Genomic DNA, 13,036 nt, shown 5'->3' on the forward strand with positions numbered 1-13,036 from the left:
GGTCTTCCGCTAACCTCTTCGTCTTTACGTACGATTTTTCTATTTTAATATCGTCCATTAATTGTAGTCTCCTTCACAACCTCCCTTTCTTTCCTGCCACCATACCATGTAGCACGTTGCTCATAATACATTTCCTTCTTAGCAAATATCCCAACCAGCTTCTTTCCTTCTTCTTAATAATGTCTAAAATTATCATTTTCTTCCCCCACCATTTCTAACACCCTTTCATTTGTTTTCCGCTCGAACCAGCTAATTCTCTCCATTCTTCTCCACACCCACATTTCGAAAGCTTCAAGTCGTTTTTCATCATTTTTGCGTAATGCCCATGTTTCTGCCCCATAGAGTACAATACTACATACGAAGCATTTTTATGACTCTTTTTCTCAACTCTTTATTGAAGGTCCACAAAACAGTCTTTTCTTCCTCCTAAAGGCTTCTTTCGCCATTCCTATCCTTGCTTTTATTTTACGTTCACACTTCATATACTCACTAATAATACTATTCAGTTATCGAAAACTAGTCACCAGTTATATTTTCTCCCCTTCTACTTCTATATTTGACACAGACCCTTTCGTTCCAATCACCATGGATTTTGTCTTTCAAACATTTATTGTCATCCCATATTCTTCAAAGCCCATCCTCAGGTTTTCTAACATCTTATTCATTTCCACTTAAGATTTTGAAACAAGCGCCATATCATCTGCAACCTTTTACACTTAATCATTTCAGAGTTGATGGACGTATAATTCATACGGACCTAAGCATAATTAATATTTCCCTTCTTCTTTGGTATACTATATATTAATAATACCAAACCTTCAATTTGGGTTCAGTTTAATGAAACAGATGAACCAAAACCGAATAGAAATTAAACAGAGATCAAATTGGTCATACAGTCATCATTTCTTTCCAAAACGAATATAAAATTTTTGCAAGAAACTAGTAATTAACAACAAGAAAACATAACTTATTAATTGTAAGTGAAAAACGGAGGTTTTGAGCTGTGCATATATCTCTATAGAGAAAAGTAGTGTAGCACCTGGTCTGTGCTTTGGAGCATAAATGTCGAATGGCGAATGCCGAATACTGAAAATGTGGAATAATAATAATAAAAAAAAATAAAAAAACGATGGCGGAAAAATGAGCTTTTAACTTCTTGTTATATAACGTAAATTAATGGTGGAAAGAAAAAGGACAGTAGGAACACATTACAATATGTGTGACAACATTTATGTATTGCAACACATGAGGATACAAAATACCAATAATGTGAGCGTTGTAGGAAACAAAATCCGGGAACTGCACTGTCCTGAGCCTTGTTTAAAACTCCAAATCTGATACATCCATTTCAGATTCAGAATCCGGGAGCACACACACACACACACATATATGTATATATATAACACTAGCCTTTGGCTAGCTAGGGGCTCCTCCCCCAGACCCCCGACTTTGCTCGGCCCACGGTCTCACATTTCTTGTCTATTGCCCTTTGCATCTACAGTGAATCTCGTGAACTTGCTCTTCATATTTCCTGAATCTGTCCATCTGACTTCGCCTCCACACATTATCTTTGCTCAGCCAACGGCCTCGCATCTCTTGAACCCACAATTCTTTCGTTTCTTTTCCTATTCCAACTATCTAAAAGATAAGATTTTGTATCCTAAGAAAACGCCCATTTAAATAACATGGGAATTTCTTCATCCCCCTTTAGATCCCTAAAAAGTTAAAAATATTCACTTTTGGCAATTTTCCTGTCGGTTAGTGGTGGAATACTACAATCATGTAACGTTTCATCAAGACGGAAGTACCTAAACATATTGGGGTGTAGAAGACATCCCATATAAATAACATGGGAAATATTTTTCAGTTCCCCATAAAACCACATAAAACCACACTAAAATTAAACGTTTTTATTGTTAGTGATTTTGTTAAATAATCCTATGAAAAACGTACAAGCACACGAAATTTCAAGTTTTTATTCGAATTCTAAGTACCTAAAACATGAGATTATAAGTCAAAAAAGGCCCATTTAAATAACATGGGGAAATTTTTCATCCCTTCTTTAGACTCCCCAAAATTAAAAATATTCACTTTCGGCAATTTTTCTGTCGGTTAGTCTTCAAAAGCTACAATCATGCCAAATCTAATCATTGTAACCCTACAGGAAGTGCTCACTAATTTATATCAGCTCATGTAGTTTTATATATATACTATCCTTTGGCTAGCTATATATATACTATCCCCCCGTCTTCTCGGCCTACGGCCTCGCATCGGCCTATGCATCAACAGTAAATTTCGTGAACTTGCTCTTCATATTTCCTGATTCTGCCCATCCGAGGGCTTCGCCCCCACACACTGTCGTTGCTCGGCCTACGGCCTCGCATATTTTGAACCAACAATTCTATCGCTTATTTTCCTATTTCAACTAAAAGATAAGAAGAAAAACCTCCATTTTTCACTTACAATTAATAAGTTATGTTTTCTTGTTGTTAATTACTAGTTTGTATCCCAAGAAAACGTTCATTTAAATAGCATGGGAATTTCTTCATCCCCCTTTAGGTCCTAAAAAATTAAAAATATTCACTTTTGGCAATTTTCCTGTCGATTAGTCCTGGAAGGCTACAATCATGCCAAATTTCATCATTCTAATCGTGCCGGAAGTGCCTAAACATTTTGGGGAGTAGAAGACGTCCCATATAAATAACAAGGAAAGACTTTTCAGTTCCCCATAAAACCACTCTACGGTTGGAAAATTTTATTCACTTAGGTAACGCTAATGAAAACCTACAAGCGTACCGAATTCCAATATTTTATTCCAATGCTAAGTATCTAAAACATGAGATTATAGGTCCAAAAAAGGCCCATTTAAATAACATGGGAAAATTCTTCTTCCCCTCTTTAGACCCCCTAAAATTAAGAATATTCACTTTTGGCAATTTTCCTGTGGGTTAGTCCCGAAAAGCTACAATCATGCCAAATTTATTCATTGTAGCTCTACATGAAGTGCTCAATAATTTGGGGGTGTAAAAGGTGTTCCATATAAATAACATGGAAAAGACTTTTCAGTTCCCTATAAAACTACTCTAAGGTTGGAATTTTTAATGTTTAATGACTTACTTAGGTAGTGCTAACGAAAACGTACAATCATACTGAATGTCAAGTTTTTATTTCAATTCTAAGTACCTAAAACATGAAATTATAGGTTCCCCCCCCAAAAAAAGCCCATTTAAATAACATAGGGAAATTCTTCATCCCCTCTTTAGAACCCCTAAAAATTATAAATATTCACTTTTGGCAATTTTCCTGTGGTTAGTTTCGGAAAGCTACAATCATGACAAATTTAATTATTGTAGTTCTACAGGAAGTGCTCAATAACTACATGTCAGCTCATGTAGTTTTATATATATATAATTAGGATGTTTCAATCAACACCGACAACGTTTGGGAGGTAATTTTTTCTGACACCAAGATAAGATAAAAAAAATAGACCAACCTGGGCGCACAAATGCTTCCTTTCGGAGTTATAGGCTGCCGAAAACATGAAAAGATGAGCTTTAAAGGTCCATAGCTCCAAAACTATGAGAGCTATCGTAGTCGGATGAAGACTTTCTTTAGGAACTAGTATGTGCAAATATACAAGTTTCAGAATTCTGCGGTATTTCCGCAACAATTTTTCTAGGTGTAGTTGGTTAATACTTCAAGTTATATGCTCGTAGCCAAACTCCTTCAAAAAAAATTGTTCCGTGAATAGGAGGATTCTGAAAGATGTATTTTTGAATAACGCACATATTAGTTCCTAGGTGAAGTCTTGATCCGACTACGGTAGATCCCGTAGTTTTGGAGCCATGACCTTTAAAGTTTATTTTTTCATGTTTCCGGCAGCCTATAAAACTCCGAAAGGAAGCATTAGTGCACCCAGGTTGGTCTATACGTTTTGTCTTATCTTGGTGTCAGGAATTACCTTACAAACGTTGTCGGCGTTCTTTCGAAGCACCATATATATATATATATATATATATATATATATATATATATATATATATATATATATATATATATATATAAAAGTACCGAAATTTTCCCCAGTAGCGTAATGTCGTCCACCAGGATGTTTTAGCTATTATGAGTTGACAACTCTGCTGAGTGTCTGCCCCGTGTGTGAAAGTCAATAGCTTGGCCTGCGTGGTAAACACACAGTAACAAATCGAATAATTTTCGTTATCTAATTTTTTTCAGAAGAACTTTCTTCTTGTGAAATTTGCAGTTGAAGGTACGTTTGTCTTGTATTTCAAGTACATAATTCTAATTAATGGCAATTGAAGTATAATATTCAGTTATACTTCGGCTGCAAAGAAATGTGAAGCCGCGCTTTGGAGGTGATCATTACCATGTAGAAGAAATCCTTATTTTGTCCACTTTGTAGATCCTAATTTCGCATAGGGCGAAAATGGGACGTCAGTTTGTGTAGAACGTGATAAATATACGTTGGTATCAAAAACGCGATAGTAAAATGTAAGACGGAAGTAACTTTTTTTAATTATTTTGGAATGGGAAGGAATCTCTGCATCTTATTTCTGCACATTACAGTCTTATCTCATTCCGCTCGACTGTTGCGGCAGCCCCGGCAGCGTGAATATCGAGCTGTTGGCTGAGATCAGCACTTTTTTTTTACTTTTTCACATTCTACACTATTGTAAGAATTTGTGGGAAGTGAAATTTTACACAATTAAGTCGCCCGTTCCCTTTCAAATGGCAACAAAAAGAGAAACATGGGATACAAAATGTGAAAAGTGGATTGCGTGCACAAAATGCCACACATAGTTCCATGAGACATGTACTGGCCATGAAGCCAAAGATCCCTTTTTTTACTTGTGATACTTGCCTTTGTAACTAGGGATTAGTTTTTCAAAAAATTGTGCCTGAACGAAATAAATCTGCATTCTCCGGAGTTGGCTTTCCTTTCTTGATGAGAAAAAGTAGATAGTCATGTATGCGGTTCATTAATATTTTATTTTTGTGTAGAATGATTTGTGATTTTAAGTTTGAATGTTTTCTTTTTAAAAACTAGTGACATTTTTGTTTAGCTCGTAGTCAAAGTTTAAACACATGGAAAAATATTGGGTGAAATTTGGAACCCATTTTCAAAATCGCAAATTTTGCATTAATGAATAAAATAAATATTTTTCTTCATGTAGATTACTTAGATTAATTTTAAAGTGTAATGAGTATTTAGGTAATAGTGTGTAGAATACGTAGTAATATTTATTTGCTTTTCATAACTCTAAGTATAAATGCTATGGAAAATAGGAAAAAGTGGGCGAAATTTGGGTATTTTCCTCTATGTATGTATAGCAGCAGTGTTCAGCATGTTCTTGTAAAACTGCTGCTTGGCAAGAGTAACAAATCGTAGCAGAACTTCCACATCCTTCTTCTCTGAATTCTTGATTCGCCGTTTCGCTGTTTTCTTGAGGAAGAACAGAATGGTGTCCAGTGGTGGTGCCTGCACGGAGTAAGCTTTTTCTCCTACACCATTATATGTTTCCGAAACTGGCAGAGATCCATGAGGGTTCTTTTCCCCGATTTCCTAGTAAATCCGAAAACCGGATTTGGATTAGATATCCACATTACAAATCATGACCTTTGATTTTCTGAATTCGGATATTCGGAATTCGAATTTTTCAAAATCCGAATATTCCAATATCCAGATTTTTGACAGCACTGTCTGAATTTCCATATTAACAGCGAGGAAAGAAACAAAACACCGCATTTCGCCCTGATTTTGCTATATTTCTTTGCCAGAGTTCTCGATTCCTCTTTCTCTTTCATCCCTTCCGCTTCTGTCATTCTGATTCGACTGCCTCGGTTTTGTCAATTTCGAAACAAAACGGTCAAGTATGTCTACGTACCAGTGCTTTCACTAGAACTGACCCTTGAAAACAATTACAAACACGTCGCATCACCTCACTGCATCTATCGGTGCTTGACTTACTAGCCGCTGACAGCGGCGCCCTCTGTCTTAGGAAGAAATTGTTTCAAGAAGAAATTTTAGTGATTGTATTTCTCTTTCCATTCCCACTCATTGTGGTACGAATCAGAAGGAAAAAGCACAACACGTTTCGAAGCGTGGAAGGACATTTGTTTAGCTTTACCTCTTATATCTATTATTTGCTATCGGCTTCTTCTGGTCAATCTCAGGCATTTTCGATGATCTGGATTGCTTCTCAGGAAAGACAGCTTCACACACTGAAGAATTGTTCCAACTTGTTACTGGGCGTGGACATTATTATTTAGGACAAGTGACCTTGAACATAGTTTCTTTCATGTTACAATTGAGGACCGTTTTAACAAAACTCAACAAAGGCTATTTACAAAATTTTACAGGATTTTTTTTACAAGTTGTACTCAATATCGTTGATTCAAAATATTTGAAAACGTTAATACTGGTTATCTATATAAATCGACATTGATGAAAGAATAATTGAAGTTCATCTGTAACGGCCTTTATTGGGGGAAAAGTTACAAATTACAAATTTTTACAAAACTCAACATATCCACTTCTTTTATGCATGTTTCTTCTTTGTTTTATTAAGTTAGGTGTTATAAATATATATTTTAAGCATTTAAATTCAATGGTCTCTTGGAGCAGATGTTTCCACAGTAACAAAATCTGTTGCTCACATCTTAAACCTATTATGAAACCCATCGTCATACATTGAAGTGTCAACTAAAGCAACTGTAGTACATAATACAATGCTAGGATTTTTAATGCTGTGTGAAAACGAAGACAGGAACACAGTCCTCTTAAATGTAAAAGTTCTTCATAATACAGAATTGTGTCTTCAGTATCACCAGCATTCCCTTCCCTATAACTTTCGAATAGAATTCTTTACTTTTCTCTGAGTCATTATCAAAGTAAGACAACATCGAAGCAAAGTAAGTATTTTGAAAAAGACATCGTGCCCTGGTCTCAAATCTTCTTACATAATGCTGTATTTTTGCCTCAGATATCTTAACTCTAGGAAGTCCAAGAATTTTTTTGTCTCAAATAGGTCCAAGGGGACGGGAGGTGCTCCTCGAACCCACAGTATAACATACTATAACACACATAACGCCATCTAACAAGAAATGAATATAGAATAAGCATTCAGAACTTACTCATGGCTGATATGCTGTTTCCCAACATAAGAACACAATCCTTTTTAAATACAAACTAAAAAACAAATTCTAACTTCAGGAAATATACTTGTAGAAAATATGTCACATGGAAGTCCAAGGAGGGGGTTCGATGAGCCCACTACTTTGAAATAATTTTTTAACTTACAAGTTACTAAATAAAAATGCACATTAATGATGTGGATTTATCAAAGAAGTAATAATAGACAATAAATAAAATTCTCAATATTTTAATCAAGACTTACGACGGTTTTTTTTTTTAGGAAATACAAACGAGTGGGTTCGAGAAGCCCCCCCCTCCCTTGGACTTCCTAGGGTTAAAAGGCAATTTGCCGTTCATTAAACGTTTAGAGATTTATTTCATATCCTAAGTTACATTATGAAATAAATCTCCCAATCTTATCTCAAACTTTCTCAAAATGTCATAATATTCTGAGGGATTGTTTCGTGGTTTCTTAGTTCTTTTTCAATAAGACCAAAAGCGCTGCCAGGAGGCAAGAAGCTATGCCTACATATTGGGAAATAGTGCTGAATTCCTTTAAATACATGGTATAACAGATGGATTTGTTGAGTTTTGTAGAACCTTGGAAAATGGAGATGTCGAGTTTTGTGGAAAATTTGCTATATTCAGGCGCCTTTTACAACGACAAATATTAAGTTTTGTGTTATTTTGTGTTATCTATTGTGTGAGGATCATATCAAAGTACCAGAGTCTGTTAAAAAAATAAAACATATTTTGAAAAAAAAAATGTCGTTTATTGAGTTTTGTGAAAACGGTCCTGAATTAGTATCGGGCGTACATTTTTAATTTCAGTAACGTACGAGAAGTTTAAAATTTGCATTCTTTTATAATATCTTTAGTTTAACCTGTTACAATTTCGGCCAATCCATATACAAAAGAAATTCGCCTCTGTTTTGTTTCAGCCAATCAAACCACGTGGAGAATGTCAGACGGACACTGTTGCCACATTGAAACATGTTTACTCGTTTCATTTGCACTTGCTTTTACAAAGTAGTATGTGTGTATCTGCTACTTTTATACTCGAATGTGTCACTGTCGGGAATATATGTGCAGAAGGGGGTGTGAGCACAACTGGGACTCGGGGCAAGTGAGTTTTATCGAGATCAGCATGCGAAAGCAATTTGAGCTTAGCTTACAATGCTAGTATTTGCTGGGATTCTTGTTTTCAACACCGCGTGGAGGTTGCTACTCAGGAAATGAAGGTATTGTATTTTTATGGGTATTATGTGCAGTACGGTGGGTTGAAAAGATCTCTTTTTCGATTTTGGATTATAGGTAGTGCGGAAAAGTTCATACATATGTAAAAGATCATACATAAAATTTGAGGTTTTCAGATCAATATATCGATTTACCGAAAATGCCTTGAAATTTCACTAAAATGCTGATTTTTGATTTTTTAAAAAAACAATACATTGTCTTTTTTATTCCTTTAACTGTATATACCTGCACATTCATAGGTTAACTTAGTTCATTCTTCTTATCGCCTCATCTTGTATAAATAGGTAAAAGTTTTAAGTTTTGTTCTGGTCTCTGACGGACGGTTTCTTTCTTTTACTTATTTAATATTCCTCGCACTTACTTATTTCTTTTGTTCTATTCAATGCGTAGATGTGTCATATTTTTGGGTGACGTCACGTCGCACGCCCAGATTATAAATCCGGAAGTGGAGGATAGTGTAGAATGAGGTAGAAGGCAGTGTCGCCAACACACGTCTCTAAACGTAGGAACTTACAGATATTCTTGCTAACTGTAAGGACGGGTTTCGTAAATAAGGAGGAAACGTGGGATTTTTTAAAAAGGAACTTAATGAGTTTAGGCCGTAATCATCTTGGGCACGCTTTCCCGCGAAGTCGTTGAGGATTTTCTTTCGATATCAGTTACTTTTGCCGATAAGGTTTACCGTGAGCTTACGCCGTCGTCACCTTGAGCACTCTCCTTCGCAACACACACAATACATTGCCACTTATGACATGCTCGCATCACATAACCGAGCGGCAACAATTTGCCCATTTTGGAAGCCAGAAATTTCACCCATTCTACACTATCACACTCTGCTCAGTTCACTGCTCACTGTTCTTCTACTGCCTCTCACTTATTATGGAGTTTGTTCTGACACACCACCAGCAACAGCCCAGAGATGCGGTCGCCGCCTGACCGTTGCCAATCCAAAAGTCTGACGTATTTCCAATTTCCGCTATTTCTATTATTTTCATAACAATCTGTAGTTTCAAAATATTAAACTAAATTCAGTTGCATTTTAATTAAATATAACACAAATGTTTATACGTCTAAAATGTGTGTAGCAAAAAAGTGGGTTAAATAAATATTCTTATATTTTTCAAATAAAATTAATAACAACCTATCCAATTTAACACACATTAACGATTCAGTTTCCCGTACAAATAGAGCATGTATTAACAAAATATTGAGAGACAAAACTTTTTTTTCTTTTTTTTTTTTTTAAAAAAAAAGAAGCTTATAAAAGGTTGAAAATTAGTTTTTTAAAAAATGTTCCACTGATAATCATATAAAAAGTAACATTAAAAAAGAAAGGAAAAAATAGAAAAATTAAATTAATTCACTTACCTGGCAAATAATTCATTTAATAAACGTACCAGTTCTTCGGCCGTGCATTGGTCAGAAAGTGTTGTGAAACCACAGATATCGGCGAATAAAATACTGCAGGAGAACAGAGAGGAGGATGAGTATTATATACAATATGGGCATAACATAAGTGCACTCATGTGTAATGCGTGTGTAAAAGCGGTTGGCGAATTTCCATATAGCATACAATTAACATTCTCTATTACAAAATGGAGGAAACTGGTTGACCACAACGGTGCCTGTGCACGGTGGTCACTTTTATATAACTCACGCTAACTACATGCATATAATTATAATATACTTTGACATTATACGTATTTTGAAGTGCGCTCTCATGCTTTAACCATAAACACGGTATATTCATAATTTCAAAAAGGTTTGGTTTTATTTATTTTTTTTAAAAAAATCCTTTGTGTGGGGTATGAAACATAATTTTAATTTTGTAGCCATTAACGCAGTAATTTCAGAGCAAAAAAAAAAAAAGTTTTATTAAAAAGAGTACTTATTCTGAAACTAAATAAAATAAATAAATAAAAAGTAGAATTTCAGGGAAGGAAGCTAGTGATCAACGCATTTTTTTTTACTGAAACAGATAATATAATCTACATACAATTAATACATTATATTTTAAACAAAATTATGGTATAACCAGTGGCGGATCCAGCCCAAAGTCGGGGGCCTAGGTCGCTCAGTTTTTCGAGTGACAGAAATAATTTAAGTTATTATTTATATTTTGTTTGAAAATTTATAGTAAACTCATAATATACCTATCATAGTTTGCGTTCTGGCTCATCCCCTCAGGTTTTATCTTGTAGATCCGCCACTGGGTAAAAAGTATAGCTAATAATCACGCCACCAGAAAAAAAAAGTGTACATACGTGGACAAATTTCTAGTTGTGGTTTATATTCTACTTTGAAAACGTTGCATCCAATGGAAGCAGGCGCGTACATTGAGAAAAATTCGTTATCCAGACAGCGGTATATTATACAAATATACGGAATCCTTATGTTTACTACAGAAATCAGTACGGAGCACACATTATGCTACATACGTACTGCCCTCTTTCCCGCTTAGATGTTACAGTATGCCTGTTGCAGGATCTATGACATCAAACAGTCTTCCGTATATGTATACGTATGTTGCATACGTCCATCTGTATGTGAGATTCTGACCACCTATATACAGATTTGTTCGTGCGGAAAGTATGTTTATTCGGAACACTTATACGGAAAGTACGTATAAAATATATTTTTTTCAGTTATACGTTTGTTGTACAGGATTTACACATGTAACCTACGTTTTTACGTACACCATATACTGTTTTTTCTCAGTGTACCCAGAAATAATCGTTGGCAGTGGTCCAATACTGCAAGACATTACGTTTATGTAGTATTGAAGTGGTGTTATTCTATACCCGAAAAGGCAGTAAGCAATTGTTAAAGACTGGTACTTATATTCTCAGAAGAGAATCAAAAACTAGATTGCTTTAAGTAGAATCTGAAGCTTTCCTGGTATCGCGATGAATATAAAAGTTCTTGGGCAATCAGGTAGGTGAATTCCACGTCGTCCAACGTTTCGAGAACTGACAACATTGTTCTCGTCTTGGAGGTAAAGTATAAGAGACTAAAAACAGAAGCCAGAAGCCTTTATGATTATATAGGCGCTGGCAGGAAGAAGGCAGAATTTGATTGGTCAATGGCAACCTCCAATCAGCGTCAGCCTGTGTTCTCAATTGTGATTGGCTGGTTGATTAGGTTGGTTGTGGCAAGCACTGATTAGTTGTTTTGTAAATGTTTTCTTCCAATGAGGGGAACTCATATGTAGCTGAGTTGAAGACTGGTATCCCTATTGAGGTTGCTGCCTTCTTCTGGTGTTGCTATTGTAGACGAAAAAGTATAAACGAAGTGTTAAGATCAAATCTTTAAGCTGGATCAAGCATATCTTCGCTAAACAAACTTTTTTATTATTATTATTAGGAAAGCGTATAAGTAAATGCCAAATTACGAAGTTTTGGCGGGAAAGTTTCCAAACCTGGTGGACCCTACCCCGTGGGTGCATCCCTGACTAGCTTCATACTTACCCGTCCATGAGATCAAGGGCGCCGATCCTGGGAGACCCCCCCCCCAAAGCTCATGAGGGCCTCCTCATCGTATTTGTGAATATACAATATTTGGCATAATTTGAATGCAATTTGTCTTAAAATCCTCATATATGTCGATATGTCGTCTGCATTTGAATGCCCCCCCCCAAAAAAAAATTACAAAGAAATCGGCGCCCTTGTATGAGATCACGAGAAAAATGGCCTCAAAATTGGAGTCTTCAAGGTATCATTTTAAAACTGGTTTCATTGGATTCAGTAACTGGAAATTTATGCAAGCGTGGACACTTTCATTGGTGGCACCATGCTTATTTATACCTAATTTAACGTATAATAAACGTGAGGCTGTATTATCCCAACTCTTAAATTAAGGTCAGGCTGCAGTTATTAATGAACCATTTATTTTTATGAAATTTGAACAAAAATCACCTGAGTTTTTTTTTCAGAAAATCAACCAAAAAAGAAATCACCCTCAACAGAAAGCCATTTCTTCTGGATTCTTTCCCCCTAAAATGACTTACACTATACTATAAGATTGTATATAAACTATTGACTTATGAAAACGATAGACCCATATATATATATGGTGAGCATACGCGCCTATGGCGATTGAGAGTCGTTGTCGATTCACGGTGGGAAGTCATGCGGTTCGAATGTCATACTCTCGGCTGAAAGAGACACTAAAAACCAATTCAACCAACTGGCCTTATTTTGGGGGTTGGAGGAAAATTCGAAGCCCGGGATAATTTTATAAATACCATTTAAAATTGCAATTCGGGTATTTTGAACAGAATATCTCTGGGCGAGTGAATGTGCATCAGGAAAGTGGAATATACAGACTGACGTTCTAAAATAGCATTTTCGACATATGAGACCATGAAATGTGAAAATTCATTAAAATCTTGAGCTTTTTAAGATTATCATACTTTTCCCATACTATCGTGACTCGAAAGTAAAAGCAGATGACAACGTGGTTATTGGCAACTAATAACACAGGATTTTTTTTTTTAAAAAAATGCACTTTTATCAAACCTGTGGAAAAAGTCATAAAGGCTTGGGTACGAAACCTCACGGCCGAAATATCGCGGTCCAAAATTTTGACTGGCCCAAATCTAGCGTGACCAAAACTTTGCACACC

The 13,036-nt window shown here is 35.7% G+C and overlaps 1 protein-coding gene across 1 annotated transcript in view; it reads right to left on the reverse strand.

Annotated features, from left to right (window-relative positions):
- LOC145668954 (adenylate cyclase type 5) overlaps positions 1 to 13,036 on the reverse strand; it is a gene marked incomplete in the record, with an annotated part of 459,372 nt that overhangs the window by 103,166 nt on the left and 343,170 nt on the right. The window contains 1 exon segment of the mRNA XM_081737245.1: positions 9,782 to 9,874. Coding sequence (XP_081593371.1) covers positions 9,782 to 9,874 — 93 coding nt within the window.

The sequence above is a fragment of the Thermobia domestica genome, chromosome 13 (genome assembly GCF_964235325.1).
Source record: "Thermobia domestica chromosome 13, izTheDome1.hap1.1, whole genome shotgun sequence".
NCBI lineage: Eukaryota > Metazoa > Arthropoda > Insecta > Zygentoma > Lepismatidae > Thermobia > Thermobia domestica.